Source organism: Pholcus phalangioides, unplaced genomic scaffold, assembly GCF_987345545.1.
Source record: "Pholcus phalangioides strain wild (caught in Gottingen) unplaced genomic scaffold, Ppha-v1.0 ptg000015l_1, whole genome shotgun sequence".
Taxonomy (NCBI): Eukaryota; Metazoa; Arthropoda; class Arachnida; order Araneae; family Pholcidae; genus Pholcus; species Pholcus phalangioides.
The window spans coordinates 105,769,252-105,788,203 of record NW_028301608.1 but is presented as its reverse complement, the minus strand read 5'-3'; the positions used below and the strand labels follow the sequence as shown (position 1 = coordinate 105,788,203).

The 18,952-nt window shown below is 35.5% G+C and overlaps 1 protein-coding gene across 1 annotated transcript in view; it reads right to left on the bottom strand.

Annotated features, from left to right (window-relative positions):
• Positions 1-15,586, bottom strand: part of LOC149077274 (lateral signaling target protein 2 homolog) — a 61,088-nt gene extending 45,502 nt beyond the window's left edge. The window contains exon 1 of the mRNA XM_089245047.1: positions 15,245-15,586. Coding sequence (XP_089101173.1) covers positions 15,245-15,280 — 36 coding nt within the window. The 5' untranslated portion in view covers positions 15,281-15,586. The remainder of the gene's footprint in view (positions 1-15,244) is intronic.
• Positions 15,587-18,952: the final 3,366 nt, after the last annotated feature.

Here is an 18,952-nt window from a genome sequence, read left to right as displayed (position 1 = left end):
TTTCTCAATGCGTTTTTAGCTTAAAACGACACACGGGAATCTTCAGAAAAAAAAATTGCTACTAAAACCACATAAACTGAATTGAAAAGCAATCATCGTCATTATATAATTGCAAATGATACATTTAAATATACATGACATCCATATTTTTATGGGCATCTTTTTATCAGCCACCTCGTTGGGCATTTTGCCTGTTGTGGCGTTGTATTTGTATAAAAAAATTCGAAAAATATAGCATTAGAAATACTCGGAACCCGAACGAACAAAAGCATTCGGTCTTCAAGCACGACTGAGTTTCGAAACAACGGGAGTTCCGTTGAAGCAATAATACTAATGCGATAATGATCACGAATACGTGAAGAAATACAACTATTATTCATTGTTATTCTTCGCTAAGATCAACGGATCCACGAGGCTTTACACTCATAAAAATAATCATCGCCAGAGTTAAGAAAAATTATTACGCTAAAAACACCACCCCCATGCGGCGCAACAGCAGCCGCAAAATCGTTACGACTCAGTGGAACCGCTTACGACATTTGCACTACACGCAATAAACAGACTTACGGCAAATATGGTATAACTGTTTATTCTATTTCTCGAATGAGATTAAGCCGCTATTACATACACATAATAAAGTTTACATACATAGGCATAAAGTTCGGGGTTCCATCAAAATATTGGCAGATAATCTAGCCGATTTATTTCTTTGTCTTAGGATCAAAATAACAGTCAGTAACTTATGACAACTGTTATGTTTATCTATCTGACGTAAATCCATTCCCAATGAATATTTCAGGACCCACTTTTGGTTGGTTTATTCCCTCTCATAGCATATTCATCTCTCCGTCGATATAATGTTCATTGATTATTGGGAAAATAATCATAATTACCTTATAAATAAATGTATAGGAGAGATGTGAATATTTTGAGAAACGGCATCGAAAAATAGTCGCAATTTGTTTTGCTAGTTGGAATGGGTGGTATGGGAAAAATCGATCGGAAAATAAGACAATGGTATACGATAAAGGTCTGTCTCTTTCGAAAGAAATGACCTCCGTCATCCTGATAACTCGTCGGGGTCGTCCACACGTGGATTAAAATATTTTCCTAGCGTGGGCCTCCATACGTAATTCGAGATGTAAAAAAAAAAGACAAGGCCAACAACTCGCGCCAGCTTTCGCTTCACGTCTGACGTCATTACCTTGCTTACACACGATTATCTTACGTAGTTAGCGATATAAAAAACTACACTGAAAAAGGAGATGTGAAATGGATTGTCCTTCACAAGAAAAAAAGAAAACCGAGTCATTCAAAGGGTTATATCCAACCGAATTAGTGCGCATAAGCAGATCTCAAAAAAAAACAAGAAACGGTGGAAAAGCGATAGTTCTTATCCGTTCTTTTTATGATTCTAATAAAATTCATTCCCATTGGAAGAAAAAAAGAAAAATAACCATGCAATGCCGGAAAATGTGATAAATATCTCACTATAACCCGAACTGTTTAGTTACTAAGTCAAGAAGCGTGTTTGATGACGATGGAATAATCCTCCCTTGAACTACAACTCGCAATAAGTTAAACAAACGAATGAAGGCCAATGTAATAACTCTTTCGCACAAGCAATGATTTTTCTATTTACAAGCTTTCGCCATTTGGAGATCTATCAATGAGATATTAATCTCGGATAAGAATCTCGACTCCAATTTTTACTCGGAAGACATGGGTTAATGCCTCGCGCTGACCCTGAAATGAACAAACAATAACCGCAGAATTTGTTCTAGGACATTTTGAGCGCTCAAAATCCACACGTTAAAACGTTGTGAAAAAAAGCGAAAAATGCTCATCTCCATATTGAATTATACATAAGTATTTAAAAAAATTTAAAGAGACACTGGAAGATTTTTTTCAAAATATCGGGACAAGCCAACATATACGGAACGTTTTGGGAACCGTGAAAGAAAGCAATTGATAAAAAGAAATGAGTGGCACGGGTTAGGAAAAGGTTAGCCACCACTCATCTATACGGAACAAGAAAACGATGATATAAAGAGGAAGTAACTTTTTTTTTATATATATAGTACACAAACAGCGCCCACACTCAAACTATGAAACCAGTTTCTCGTATTGTTTTTACTATGCGGAAATCTCATTTATACGGGAAAGAACAAACAATTCAAATACTCAAGAGCATGATGAAAAAGCAAGAAAAAATCGCTCAATAAAAGTAGAAGACGCAAAAATAAATACTACTTATTAAATTTTCATAGCAATATGCGAGCATCGCCGAGTCACAATAGCTATCTGCTAAAAATGTGAATAAAATCAGGATTTCAAGAAAAATTACTTTCTGGATATCGGTGCAGGGGAATGAAAAAAAGTTGATAGAATCCGCAGAGAATTGAAACCGTCCTCTCGCAAGCGCATTGGGCCAATATACCACGGAAACGTGAACTTCTCTTTCCTTCTAACTATTGTTCTTAAAGTTGATCTCGGCGTAAATATTCAGAAAGTCCCATTTCTCGATGTTTTCGTTGGCAGAGGAAAAAACATCTTTCAATCAGGATTGTTATTTGGATGAACATGATTAAGTTTTTTAATTCATTTTCTGTATTCATTTAAGAGATCGGCCTACCTTCATTTCCCATGAAGTTTCAACAAAATTGTTGATGAATTTTTTTTTTTTTGCTTTTGTCGTAAAAATTAACAATTTACAGTGTATATATATATAACCTTCCATATCCGAAACAAAACATACTACTTTACCGAACAATGTAGCTCGTAAACATTCCTCTGCTAACGATTTGGTACATGAAGAAAGTGTTCTGAGTGTGACTAACGTACTTATATTGTCAGAGTTGTGCGTGTTTCGTACTCTATGATTATAGAAGGGAAACTAGCAGATGCTTGAATTTTCGTGTTGAAGGTCTGGCTGCTCTAAACGGAAAGACTTTTTCAAATAGTAGAATAGTATCATTCGCAAACAAAAGATACTGAACCCATTTCGGATACGATTCAAATATGACCAAAATAACACATTTTTGCCTGACGTTTGCATTTGCGCAAGCCTTGGTTTGAAAAAAATTTCAATTTATTCCCATACAAATTTCTGAGTGGAAATGTGTGAACATTTCTGGAAATTAAAAGATCTAATGAGAGAGAGTGCAACGCCCAGGGCCGTCTTACGAACATCATGGGCCCCTGGACCAAGTGATTTTTTCTGAGCCCCTACCAGGCAAATTTTCAAAAAATGCAACTACTTCTCATTTTTCTAAGGCCCCTCTTCTCTTGAGGTGCCCGGGTGGGCCCGGCCATTCGTTAAAATGGCACTGGCCAAGCCAGTAGTATTTATAGGGTTGGGATTTGGGACAGGACACGCGGTTTAAACTGTACAAAACTCCAAATTTAAAAATGTTACGTGGACGCCTATAGATTTTTTCACGATACTAACATATTAAAAAAATAATTCTAGCAGAATATAAAACTAACTAAATTAAAAATCTGTCTAAAGGTGTCATTTGATTTTTTAAGTTAACTGTTTCATCAAATTGATGGTTTTAAGCTGAAAAAGTCTGATAGTATAAATTAATATCACTCACATTTAAATATGCACTGTTTTAAATTTTTTATTTTGTTGTCATTTTTACACACTTCCCATCTCATTTTTCATGTATGATTATGAAGCAGTTTTTTTAGTTTATATGTTTAGGTCAGTGTCAATTCGAGAGAGAGAAATCTGCCAGAGCACTTTTCTTTAAAAAATACATTATATTGAAGGTATTGAATATATCCAGTCATAGTTACACAATCATTGCATTATTCTGAAAGCTCAACATAAATATTATTTTTCGTCAGAAAATATCATGCCATTGATATTTATTACCATTAAAATCATGTTTATTCAATGAATATTTTTCAGTTTTGACTTTTCAAACTTTTTTTAAGATAACTTTATTACACATTCTCAATTTTGAATCAAAAAATAATTTTAAATGAATAAAATCTGAACAAAACGAGGCCACTAAGTAGCACCTACACATTACTAACAGAACACAATTTCATAAACACTGATTACACCCATATGCCGCAAACAAAGCAGAATGTTTTACAATGCTCTGCAACAAGCCCTCTGCTGACTGGAAATGTTCTGCGGTAAAAATTCACATATAAGCGTTTTCTACACCTTCCTTAAAATTCTTCCAGATTGTTCTACGACATACGTCGCATATACTGCTTTGGGGGCTTATATGATAATAAAATACTTCAAGAACTAAAATTGTTAAATTTTAATTATTGTGGCTAGCAGCTCATATTTCACTGAACAAACACAAGCTATATACAGTCCTATCACATGGTGGACAGCAATAAAAAACACTGGAAGAAAAAAGCCACGAAAAGAATCCAAAGTCTTCACCACATTGTTTTTTACCCTTCATGTTTCGCAAGTTCAGCATCAACTGAAAGAATATTTTCACAATTTAGAGTGATACGCGCTAAACACAAGAAATCGTCTTGGGGCAGCTAAATTATTTATGTGTTATCGAATGTTAAGAGGAGCAAGTGAGCTTTATTATTAGTGTTAAATAATTACGCAAGCTTAATTTCATTCTGCAGTCATATCTGTTGCATTTTTCCAAAAAATTTTCATGTACCATTTTTTTCCCGTTCTTGTATCTTTCATGTATCATTTTTCATAAATCTTATTTATTTAGCCTCAAGACAGTTCAGTTTTTAAGTGCAATCCCACAGCTTGATAACCTGATATCAGTCATACAATCCTTTACATTTAATATAATTACTAACGTGATATAATTTATAAAATATAAATTTTATTGTTTGATTATAGATCACTTTACTTCATCCAATTGCAAAATTTTGCGGTTATAGTTTTATAGCAAACTATTGAGATTTTGGACATTTCATTTTAGGGCAGTTTTGGACAGTACAATGAAAACCGCAGTATATACCGTACTGTCAAACCCCGATTTTCTAAAAAATTCGTCTACAAAAAAAATTTAATTTTCATGGCTTTTTAAAAATGAAACTTTCGGAAATTTCAATTTCTGATTTTCGATCTGAAATCTTTTTTCCCCCATGACCATGAATAGAAATAATTTTTTTTTAAAAATAGAAAAAATAGAGTTTAAGAAAAAGTGTCTTTCATCTGTGTGTCATCAGGTTTCTCGAAAACATTTCTAATTATTTAAATTAAATTATGTTTCATTTATGTAAATTAAAAAGTTAATTGGAAATTTTTCAAACTTCTGTAATGTGTCATTTAAATAACTTGTTAGCATACATAAAAATATTACGCAATTTGGTAATGAATTGGAGGAGCGGTCAAAAATTGGATAAGGGGATTTGAAGCTGATCAAGTCCTTGGTTCAAATAATGTAACAAAGACAATGGTAACATTATGTACCTAAAATGTTCATAACTATGTCACTAGCTTGCGGTCGTGTTGGACGCACCGATGCATCATCTACGAGAAAAGAAGAGCAACGAATTATCTACGAAAAAGAACTGAAAAATATGGTATTTTTTGTAATGATATCCTAGAACGTATGGGAAATTCACAACTACATGCATTTTTAATTACGTAGTGCTGCACTTAGTTGAGTAATCATGTAAAATTTGTCATTGATAATGCAATAAAAAAAAAATCTAAAAGAAATATACGACACTGTTTGGGTTCCGTAGGTACAGTCTCGTGAACAGGAACCCCCCACCCCCCAAGATAAAATTCATACACAGATTACATACTTTTTTTCGAACAATAACAAAAATTTGATGTTTGCAATCATCACACTTCATTTTGGTACATAAATTTCAGTGTCCCAATACGTATATGGGCATGTAAGCAACGAAAAAGCATTTTCGATGATTTACAATGCCACTGTTTTATTATCTATGTCATTCTTGAGCAATTCAAATTTCTTCAAGGAAACTTCTACATGCGTGTGTGAATCTCGAAAAGCATCGATTCATTTAAACTTGAAGACTAACAACAAAAACGACACATACGCGGAAACTCTCTCGATTCACTGGAGCGCGCCATACGTACACACAACGCTATAGCTACAGTTTTGTTTTTTCTTACTGTATATTCCTATCAGCGATTGTGACGCAACTGGCCCTTTTTTTTCTCTTTTTTTTTATCCTCCTTTTCTAACAGCATACCCGATTCAACTGTGGTGTTCACTTTCCACATCGCCGAGTTCTTCTAGTGTACTTCCTAGTGTGCCCCAACAAAATTGGAACGAAATTTGACTGGCCGCAGGGAGCGAAAGCAAAGCAAAACAGCAGTGGCAGAGACAGATAGCGTGACGATTTAAAAAATAATAAAGTAATAGAGAAATAAAAGAAAAATAAATATAAAAAAAAAGCAATAAATAATAACACAAGAGCTGGTCGGTCAGAGAACACATTTTCGAGGCCACCTTTTCAAGCTCCGACAAACTCGTGTGGATGAAAAAGAATAAAAAACCAGGTCTCCACGCTACGATTCTCGCTCTCTGTTGAAAGCGTACTCGAACCCTAAGCAATATTATGGATTCGCTGCCACTCTATACGGCAAAAGCATACACCCTTGAGTCTGTGTTGCATTTAATGACACGGGGCGGGAATTTCAGTTTCGTTTAATGAATGACTGTTTCCTGAAACACGTGTATATCCTCACATCCGATAGAACAATAAGAGCATTCATAGAACTGCTAAAGAGTTGACGTTTCGTTCTCATAAGTGGCCTTCACTCATATACTTTGTTTTATTGGTTTTTCCATAATTTTCATGAGATCGACTCATGCAACGCATAAATCCCATGGTCACCTAACATTTGCTGCAATCAAATTTATAACCTTTGGGACCAGAAGTTTTTTTTTTTTACAAATGCTTCAAAAATATATCGCACACAAATCAGTGTACAAACAGACTATAAATTAGTTCTATATACTAAGTTTAGAACTAAAACGACGCTAGATATAAATTATCGATCTGTACGATCCGATTGGTACTCTCTAGAGTCAAAATCTATGAGAAGTGCTTTCCATCATAAAAGGTCTTAAAGAGCAGAGACTCCGGAACGGATTACCACGGCACAGTGGGGTGCAACGAAGTCAATCAACGGTGCAATTGAACGTAGTGATAAGGCTGTGACTCCCAGTCTGCGTATCAGCCGCTGTGGAGGTCGAGTGGTCATAATGACGGACTCGCATCGCGGGGATCCGGGTTCGAACCCCACCGTCACCGCAGTGGTGGTCGGCTGAAGTTGGCTGAAACTTCGAGGCGCAAATGCGAGCCGATCTCCCATTAAAAAAAGTCTCGCCACAGAGAGCAACACGCCTACAACGATAAATTATTCAATCATTACACTTCACTCACAATTAGGAAAACTGGTGGCAGATTGCAGCACGACACATAACAAGCATTACACAGAAACAAACTTCACGTCAGGTTTCACTACACGTACACACACATTCCCGCATGTACCAATTCGTTAGAGGTTCCGCAGAGGAATATGGACGAGGTGCATGCGTGGTTTAGTAGTAGTCTGCGTATCACGGCGATTCAAGGTGCCGACGAAGTGTTCCAAGATTAGGCAGAAATGCCAAGAGATATTTAAAATGCCCAAATACACTGCGCGAGCATAGAAATTCCTACTTCAGACAGAGTGGGAGAACCATGGAAAGCAGCGGAATACTGCATTATCGATTCACTGTGTGTTACAGTCGACGCTCGAGTTTACGAACCCGCAATTTATGAACTGCGCGTTTTTACAGCTAACATGAAAAGGGAGTCCCTAGTTCTTCCTAGTTTGGATAAGTAAAAGAATGCGCTGTGTTGGGCAGATTTTGTCACGTTCGGTGCATATGAAATTGTGCCGACACCTAAATTTTTTTTTCCGATTTGTCAAGCCCTGGTATACAATATAACAGAGGCGTACGCAGGATCGAATTTTCCAGAGGTACAAAAGTATTCTTCCCGATAAATTTTGAGTTACCTCCTTTCAAAAAACATTTCAATTAACAGCAATTGTTTAATATAGCATATTGAAGGGTATATTTCCTTTCGATATTTCAATTTTTTCACCGAGATATTAATTTTTTTTCTAAGTTTTGGCCGGCTTAGGGGGGGAGGCATGGGCTATAGACCTAATGTATCCCCCCTCCACTTAATCCCAATTAAGCACGAACTAATATAAAAAAAAAGTAGGAAGCGTACGTATGCACGAATTTCATCGATGGCTGAATGACCTGGACAACACTTAGAAAGATACACACAAAAAAATAAAATATGTGGGTCGCTAAAGTTTGAAGTCTAGATAAATAAATAAAAAACTATATTGTCCATTCATAGGACAAAACTAGCCTTATTTTTACATTTCTACCTTTATAGGTGAAATGCACGCAAGCAGTAAACAAATAGGTAGGAATAAAATGATAATAAAAAAGAAGTTCTATAGATGTATGCATACAGGAAAAAGAAATATTGGTTCCATAAACGTAACTTATGAAGCAGTCAAACCCCATCTTATTCAAGATTACAATGCAACATGGGGTTTTTTCTTTATCCCTTATTTGTTTTTTATTACACAGGATGGGTGTGACATTTTTGAATCCGTGTTTTCTTTTTACAAAGCTAAATAACAATAAACCTATGGAGGTCACAGTCATTTAACAACAACAAAAAACAACAGTTTTCTTTCTCCTCCCAGCGTTTTTTCTTTTCAAGTTAGACAGAGCTCTACTCACTATTTTCGAAACACTTTTCCAGTAATGACATTAGCTTAGTGTCTCCTCAGCTATGTAATCATGAACTACTATAACATAAGCATCTTTACTGTGATATAAACAGTTACACTAATCCCTTAAGTCATTGGTAATCCTCATACATATAATACAAAAAACTAGGCTATATTTTTTTGAGTGAATGCCATAACAGAGATGAATTATTCAGCCTAAGATTTCAGTTTGGATGTCTTTCTCCAAGTAGAATGTACCAGAAAAAAATGTGTAAACAGATAATGAGGACAATTCTTGGAACTACATGAAGGCGAACTAAAAAAAGTTCTCAGTACCCTTTGGATAGATTGAACTTTCTTACATGACTGTATAATACACCACGGCTGGATCAATCTAAAAAATTATAATAACCACCAGCCTGGTAATTTTTTCAGAACAAAGAGAAAAATTAACCAAAATAATTTAACTTACAGACTCTCATAATTTTGAAACCCTAGTTGTGTTGGTAAGTTTTTGACGGTTTAAACTGTGACATCAAAAATTTCAAATATAGCTTTTTAATATAAAAACTCTCATTGTTAATACACACATTAATTGCATGTAATATTTACAGTGACTATATTATACAACAAATAAATACCTAATAAGATTGTAAAATAATTTTCTGCTTTCTACAGAATTATTTTGGGCAATGTTTTTTTCCCCCCTTATAAAATATACAATTTGAATAGAGCATAGCATAAACGCTGAAGGAAAAAAATGGAACAATTTGATATTCTTCAATTCAATATGATTCTCGACCTTCCAAAATTTCTTTAACTGCTTATAGGCTATATGTGTATAGATATAAACATCTACTTTACTCTTTTTGCGACAGATAAGTGTTTAAAAAGTTTTTTACACCATGTATGTAATGCTGATTTCTGTTATTAAATTACCTAGGTAATCTCACTGATACTTGAAACAATGCCCTTATTGTGCATAACATTAGAATATATCTACCAATCAAAATACTAAATTGTAGGACTAAAACATCCTTTAATTTGGCAGTGCTGGCTTGTATATGATGCTTAAGAAACTCTTGTAACTTATTCTTAGTGTAAAAAAAAGAATAATTAAGTTTCCGACTAGGAAATGGTATATTTCTTAGCATTTATAATGCAGTGGGCTTTCTGATTGAAGCTGTATCTAAATATACAAAACAATGCTTTGGGTATCAAGTCCTGTCAGCTCTGCTTTGATTGAAAATACTTGTTAAAACTCTGGATTTATAAGCTAAGAAAGTTTTAGATGAGAATAAATGAGTTTAATTAGTGTATTAACAGATGCTGAGCAAGAATTTTTAATATAGAAAAAATTATGGGCAGATCAGAAAATTTAAAATATTAAAATAAATATTTTGTGCTCAATAATTATAATTTAAAATATAAAACATTTTAATCTAAATAAAAGTAAGTGTTTTGTTATTTAACATGTCAGATTAACAAAACTATTTGACACTAAGTTTTTGACTGTTTTAATACTGAGCTAATTTCCAAGGTAAGAAACCTAACCCTGATGCCCTATCACACATATTTTGAATACACAGCTCTATTTCACTTGTAAATTGAACATAGGTAATGAGTAATTTAGATTAAAATGGAACAAATTTTTTTTTATATGTGACTTTTTGTGTCAAAAAATTCAAAATTACAAATTTAGTTTTAATTATTGTAGTAAATCAATGTTTGAAAATAAAACATTGTAATATGTGAAAAAGTAAGTTTTTCATCATGTTGTATACATCTATTATGTTCAAAACATTATCCAAAATCATACATTTAGGTTTTTGATGGTTCAACCTAGTTTTTTATGCTTTTCATGTCAAAACCCCAACCCTGGTTGGTATATAGGCAGGCACTCACACATAATTCCCGAAAAAAAAATTGTTTCTCCCAGACATTCTTTTAATCACACATAAAAAGTTTTAGGCTTCAATACCAATTTTTTAGTCCCAATGGTGACCTGGTACCTCTTGCAAACCATGTTATACACTAATTAGGCTACAAGTTAAAAGACTGGCTATTTCAAAACTGACATTAAAAAATGACTGTAAATGATATAAATGTGCACATAATGAAATAAATAAATAACGTAATAAAATGTGCACAGTGTGCACTTGATTTGATTTCCCAAACAATTTGATCATTTGAATTTTTACTTAGCTTTTCTGTGATATGTTTCAATACTTAATCAAGGTCTATGCTTTTTATGTTGCCTGTTATGTTCAAACTGATCACCACAAACCATTAGCCAATCCAAGGTATTAAACTTTTATAAAAGGCACTGCAGAAACCACTAAACCCCCCTAAAAAATGTCGTATCTTTTGTTATGAAGTACGCTTTCTTCGGATTTTCAGAAGGTGAAAACTACAGGGTATGGGGAGTGTTCCATTAGGGAAAAAATCAACTTTACAAAATATCTGGGCTCATCAATGCTAAAATTAGAGGCCTTTCAGGAGGCAAGATATCTTGTTAATGTTACTTAAAGGGTCACTATATCTGAATAAGTAACTCAGTAGAGATGTAAAATTCTCGAGAATAATCTTTCGGAGAATATTCTCTGCTAGGACTATTATAAATAACTTCAGAATATTCTTATAAGTTCTTGACGAGAATATTCTCCTCTTATTTATAATATAATATAGTTACATATAATATCCTTGAGAATATTCTCTGGAAGGACTACTTTCATAAATTACTGGGGAATATTCTTATAGAAAATAATAATTATTCTGAAGTTATTAATAATAGTCCTTCCAGAGAATATTCTTCAGTTACCAAAATCTTTCCAGAGAGTATTATTAAGAATATATGTAATAACATGTATTATACTAAATAATCTCGATAAATAACTTGAGAATAATAATTATTTTTGATAATATTCTCTAGTAATTCATAATAGTAGTCCTTTAAGAGAATATTCTCTGTCCCTGTCTCTCTTTCAGTCAAGAAGATGGGATATTGAAGTTTGTAGACACCACAATATTAAAGTTTAAAAGCAAGAAAATTAAACCAACAGGGCTGAATTACACAACTTTTAAAAAAAATAGAGTGATACAGAATTTAAGTGTATGTGCATTGAAAGAACAACAGTTCTGTATCTTCTTAGAATGACTGTGATTATATAAGAATAAATCAAAGTTGATTGATAAATGAAGCTAATTTCTTTTGAACTTATTTTTGAAAATTTATCCAATTTTAAAATAATTTTTTAAAGTTTCAATCTAAAGGTTTCTAAAATCTTTATAACCAAACTTTTAAAACCTCTCATCGTGACCTGGAGAATATTCTTGAACTAAAAGTTCTCATATTGGGGGGTGTGATTGTACCAAAAATTGTTTTACTGTAAAAGTTTCAGGCAATAAAAAATGATTTATATTTCACAATATAAACAAAATCAGTAAAAAAAATTTGAATCACTTAAAAGAAAAATGAATATTCTCGATTATTACCCAATTTTTACATCCAGGAGAATATTCTCACCTCACATCTCTATAACTCGACATGACTCTTTCTGGTTTTGCTTTCAGTGAAATTAAAATCACATGATGCATCAGAACATATGTTATTTCAACAAATTTGATTAAGCATTCACTGTTACCAGGACCTAATTTCTGCATAGGCAACAGGCACTTGCTTAAGGTGCCATGTTTTTTTAGGAACATCCCCAAATTCATTATAATATATATTATGGTTTTTTTTAAGAAAAGTTTTGAAAATCAAAACGTATCTCCAAATCACCTTCATACTCTTTCTAAAGTGCCCATCATTAGCAAATATTATCAAATATGGATTTCCACAAATCAAACGGCTTTTACTTTCCTGTTACTCCTTGAATTTGAATGCTTCTGTTTAATTTGTTGATGTGTGGAAGCATTGGATAATAACTTAAGTAGTTTAGTCTAATGGTCTTCAAACTCAGCGATAATAGTGTATCTCAGCAGCATATGTTGGGAATACCTATGCAAACAAATCTAGCAACAAGTGTTTCCAAGTGAAAAATGTATCCACTTCACAAGCTTATGTCTTGCTCATGTTGTTACTTTGTATCAGTCATTAATAGACTTTACCTACAACATGTTTGTGATAGCTTTTGCACTGTATAAAAAATTGGAATTTGGAAATGGAATTGCAAGGTAAGAACCAAAATTATGAAAATATTCCAGTAAAGAAAACAAAGCGTAAAGACAGAAATACTAAACTCAATCAACTACTCTAAAATAATATGTTTTGATGTGTCAGGGTATTTCACTTGATTTACCCAACATCTTTCTGACTGTAAAATTATTTATGGAACACTAACACAAACAGCTGCATTTATCTTTTGGTTTTTATCATTAGAACAATGGTCTATGTCAGGGGCGTAGCCAGAAATTTCGTTCGGGGGGGGGGGGGCCAAAGTGATAGAACAACAGATTTCGCCATCTTTTTCCCTTTTTTCTGTCATTTTCTCACATTTTCGGGGGGGGGGGACCCTCCCCCCCTCTCGCTACGACCTTGGTCTATGTTGGTCATTGTCTCACAGTTACTTACCCACATGGTAAAAACGGTATACATTACTGTCAAGTGGGAAAAAACTTCCATTTTCCAACAGCAACTTTAATTGCACCTCCTGTAAAGGTTGATAGTCATAAACCATTATTCGTCCAAATCTTCATTTGATCCTTTAGATCCCTTTTATTGATGAATTAGAATACATTTTTTTCATTTTTAGTTCACGTTGGCAACATAATTTTACAAAACTAGATCCATAAAAATTGATTTTCTGTGTCTGTATGTTCCCTACACAAATCTGATTTTGTACCGACCTCCACAAAATTTTGCATACAGGCTATAACAAACAGGATCAGACTTATGCTACCAATAAGCTACTTCAAAAGTTTGTAACAGTTGGGCAAATACCCCCAAAATGTGCAAAAAAACTATCAGGTGTAACGGTACAAACCTGCGGTAGGTGGAGAAAGATCACCTCAATCAAATACGTGCTAATTTATGTAACTTGTTGTGTTTGCTTGTGCTCCTTATTTTTTTATCCTGTTTGTGACGATCATCACACAGGCAAGAATGGTTCATGGGCCTCATGGTTTTCTTTAAAACTGAGACTTGTGGTCAAGTACATTTTGTTGGTTAACCAATGGTATGTAACTCCGGAAAAAAAGAAAATAAAGGCAATCTCAGAGCCCCCTTAGCTAAAGACCCTTTAGCCTTCCATCACGGATGTCTTTAAGGATAGCACATGAGGTTTTGCACCTGGACAGCAGGTGAGCTAGAGCCACCTCTGACGCCCCAGCACACTTTTTTCATCACTCTTTTGGTTGCTTGTGGACTTGCTCCCTACGTCACTCACATTCTTACACATTATTTTGTTCATTCAAGTGCTTGCACATAGTTTTGTTATTCGCATACATACATACTGTTTTTATCATTTGCATGCTTGACACTGTTTCAGTCAAGCAAGTGCTAGCACACGCTCTAGGTCACTCACTGGTTTGCTCCATTGCTCTTTGGATCACTTGTATACTTGCAAACTCTCTAGGTCAGAGATTCTCAAACTGTGCACAGCAGAGTGGTGAGAGTTTCTGGAAGAGATTCTTTGTTAAACAGCTCTGAGGAGCTATGAATAAACATTGATTCAGGAAAGGGGCACTGCAAGTGGAAAAAGTGAGAACCCCCTACTCTCAGTGTCGTCTTAACCCATGGGCACGTCAAGAGAAAAGGGATCCTCAGAAAAACACGATGTAGTTGAATTTTTCGGGAATTTTCCGGGTAGGGCCTCAGAAAAATCACTTGGCCCGGGAGCCCATGATGCTCTTAAGACAGCCCTCCCTGCTCCCTATCACTCTTTTCATTGCTCACTGACCTAGTCCTTTGCTCTCTAGGCAGAGAATTTCTGGGTTCAACCCCCGTTGGCTGTGAAAAATTTGCTGCCCCTCTCCCATTTCGTGATCACCAACAAAGTTTGAATGCAGGGCCTCTGAATGGCCCTAAATCTTAATTTATATGTAGAAAAAAATTATATATAAACCATATTGACTCTCTGGGTCCCCATGCTAGAACCCTACAGCCACCACCACCCCATTCGGAAAGGGGTCAGAATAGTACTATATATCTATATTTTTGGCATATAAACACCCCTGGGAACATTCACTAAATTTCATTAAAAAAACATGTTCTCACACTAAAACAAAGGAATAATTAATTTCTCCCCTCGCCGTGACCAAACTTTAAACGGGGAATTTAAACACAATAGAGACGATTTTGAAACAATCCCAACCAAGTTCCGTTACGCAACGACCATCACCGTTAACGGGTTCCCCCCCCTGGTAATTGCTGGGAAATCCGTTACGTAAAGAACTCAAATGCAAAAATTAAATTAGATATCCGTGACGTAAACTGGCAATATTTGGCAACTAATGCGTTTCAAATAACGCTAATTAAAAGAAGAGATGAAGAAATCTTACCTTTGGCCTATAAAACCACTTCCGTAAAGAATACATGTCTGCAGTAGTATTATTATATCCTGGGTATATTATTATAAACAAGGGCTCCAACAACTTTTTCTTTACTGTTATTATTGCGCTGTGTTTCGAGCGCAACTGTTCACGCAACCGGTCTAAAAGGTATTTCAAAGTCTCACTATAAATTAAAACACAACTTCATCTAGAGATTATTACTAATTTCTCCCACAAATAAATCAACCATTGTATCCAATAACCATCCCTGCGCTCCAACAACGTCTCATCACGGACGAACCGTCAACTGAAATCCCGTGACCTCCCACCACCGTGTCACATCCACAGACTGAGGAGCTGAGCGAATCAGCAAATCCGATAGCTTGCTCTCCGCGCTTGCGTCCGACTCAGCTCTACGGAGTTCGCTACTTAAGCTGTCTGATTGGTCGATTTTCTGATGGCTACATATTTCAGCGATATTCAAGTGACCATACGTCCCGTATTTTCTGTGACAGTCCCGGTATTTTCTGTTTTTTTTGGACGTTCCGACTTTTAGGCAAAAGTGTCCTGGTCTTGAATTTCTATTCTTTATTAAAGTCAAAGATTGAATTGAAATTATTTTTCAATTCATGAATTATTTTATGATAATTACAACTATATACGGGATGTTAATCTCCCACATTTGCCTTGGTAAACGTTTTTTTTTTCGTGGAATACATTTTAATCGACTGCAATTTGCAGTAATGCATCATTTACCGCTATTGTGATTTTTCCGTAATTTCAACAATATTTGGCAACTTTGTTTAGTTTTGGCGTCGTTTTTGGCGATAATTGGCGATGTCCCGTGTTTTCCAGTATTTGGAATCCCTATGTCCCGTATTTCTCTCGAAGAAATATGGTCAGCCCGGAACCCCCCCCCCCTCTTCATTTTTTTTTTTACTTTTCCACGCTATAGATTCACTATTGAGGGGCGTGCCAAATGTCTCCGCCTAGGGACATTGGTCATCCTTGGTCCACGGTGTGGGTGCCATGGCCAGCGGTCATGGAATTAGGAGGAGGCGAGACAAATGACCCCAAGAGCAAAGCGTATTAAAGACTTCTTAAATACACTTTGACCCCCCAAGCGTTTGTGATTGAGCTATCGGAAAAAATACGGGAAGTAGACACTCCTAGCAGTATTTAGGAGGCTTTGGAAATATACAGGATATTTCTCACCAAATTTCTTCGGAAAGTTTTTGCCAAGGAAATCGTCGAAATCGGAAAAAAAAAATTGGCAATTCTCGCCAAATAAATTGCCAAATTTTAAAAAAATTTCAATTTTTACTAATGCTAAATGGTGTTCAAAACCATTACGTACCTCCAAGACAGGGGCAGGGCCGTGTTGTTAAGTGTGCCATGGTCCGATCCAAGTGACTTTTCTGAGACTCTACCCGTTAAATTTACATGCTTACTCCCAAAATTTTCAATCACATTTCATTTTTTTAAGACCCTCTCCCCCACCCCCAGCTTTTGACATGCGTTAAGACGGCACTGCACACAGAAGCATAATGTATACAAGATCTCCCAGGAAGTTATGGAAAAGCAGGGCTGTAGCGTACCTTCTCGGAGCATGGGGGCAGACATTTTCTTCCGAAGCCCTTAAAAAGGGAAAATTATACAAAATAAGTGTACATTTTTTGTGTGGACCCCCGTTTGCCCCAGCCTTGAAAATGCGAAAATAATTTCGGGGCCCCGATTTTATATATTTTTGGAGGGACAGGAATTTACATTCAAAGATTATAATGCATCACCACAGAATATACAGGGATGCTGAAAAATACCTGCTCACCAAAAAAAAAATCATAATTAATGAGAAAAATCCAGGAATTGATGAGAATTCCAAATTAAGTAGAAAAAATAATTCCAGAAAATTGATGAAAATTCCAGAATCAAATCAGTTGTAGCTCAGATACTTTGCTACAAAAGAAAAAAAATGTATTTGGCATAATATGAAACGCATTTGCATAATTTTTTACTTCTGCAAAGCATATAGATTTTTTTATATAAGGAAAAAAATTAAAAAATACGAATTGTTTGATAATTAAACAATAAATATTACAATCTAATTTAACATACAATATTAATATTACAATTATTGTAGTCTTGTTGTGTTTGCCTCTTGCTTAAAAAAATCATAATGTGTAGGATTTTATTGGGGGAGGAATATAAATCTTTTCTTTCCCTCAAAAAAACTCAGCTCGGGGACTCCCTCCTTTTTAAGCCTTTATGCCAGTATAGAAAGAAGTGAAGTGAGATGTTCTTTTCTTCATTCTACTTGTAGATGAATAGCCTGAGCGCGACTGAGTTTTCAATTACATAAGGTTTCAAAATCATCAATAAAACCCTCGCAAAAATCAAAGCTGCTGCTTCCAGACGCTATCAAAGCTTTGTGAGGTTGTTGTTTTCCACAAAAAGAAACAGAAGTTAATGCACACACGATCGTTCACGTCTGCCATGACGAGGCTCACGAAAATGATCTTACTGACTTTGCATTGTCGACATGTCGGAGAAATAGGAGGAGATGCATTTCTTCAAGTACACTGCTTGGCCAATGTGGAGAGCAGTAACGTATACTCACCAAGTGAAATAGAACCAGGGACATCGGTATTGTTTCGGACTTGCAGTTGTGGATGCTCGTCTTGATCTGTGCGCAGAAAATATTGATTTCTGAATAAATTCAGGAATGCTCAGACTCATGCTTATAAATTTCTGTGGTTTAAGCTACGGTCGCATTTTTCGCAAAATGCGAAAAAAGTAGCCGCCACTTTCGCATTGATCATTTGATCATTTTTGTCGCACCACGGTCATTTTCTGCACACGAGGGCTAATTAGACCGGGACCTACAATTTATTGCCGATTCCGAACGGCAGGCTTGTTTTTATACTCATCGAGAGGTTGGTGCGCTAACCCCTCGATGGGGGACTCCCTGCGGTAGCAATTTTTGCTGCGGTCAAGTCGCCGTTTTTTGTTGTACCCCTGTGTCAGGAAAGTTTTCTGACAAAGACGAACTGGTTATCGAACTCGCGACACCTCTAAACATCCTTTGGTACTTTAGGCGAGCATCTTATCGACCGGGCTACCGCGCCCCGCCACTTTCGCAAATATGCGTGCATGAGGTACACAACGAGTAGACATCCAACCATCAATCATTACATTAGGGGTCATTCAAGTATTACGTCAGCATCGGGGGGAGGGGATTTCGAATTTGCGGACTTTTGATGACAAGGGGGGAGAAGGGGTTTGAAAGTTGCTGACATCATCAACCACCCTTTTTGAAGGTATGAAATATTCTAAGCTGCTGACGAAATTTTGCCTACAAGGGGTGGAGGGGTCAAAAATGGCTAAAAATCTGCTGATGTAATACTTGAATGGCCCCTTAGCATTGTTATTGTAGCATTTTGCTAAAGCTTTTCCCCTCATTTTCGCTTTTTTGCGAAAGGAATTTTTTATCCTGCTTAAACCCTGGTGGGTGCCCGAGCAACCGGACTCCGACGCCACTGAGTAAAAACATTTGGAAAATTTGGGATAATGAATAATTTTTTTGGAATCACACAAACACACTTTTTTATAATTCTTCTGCCTTTTTTTATGTAAGCATTTAGTTATTAGATTGACATATTAAAATATGTTACAAGAAACTGCAAACAGAGAAAATGTAACCATAGACCTTAGTTTAAC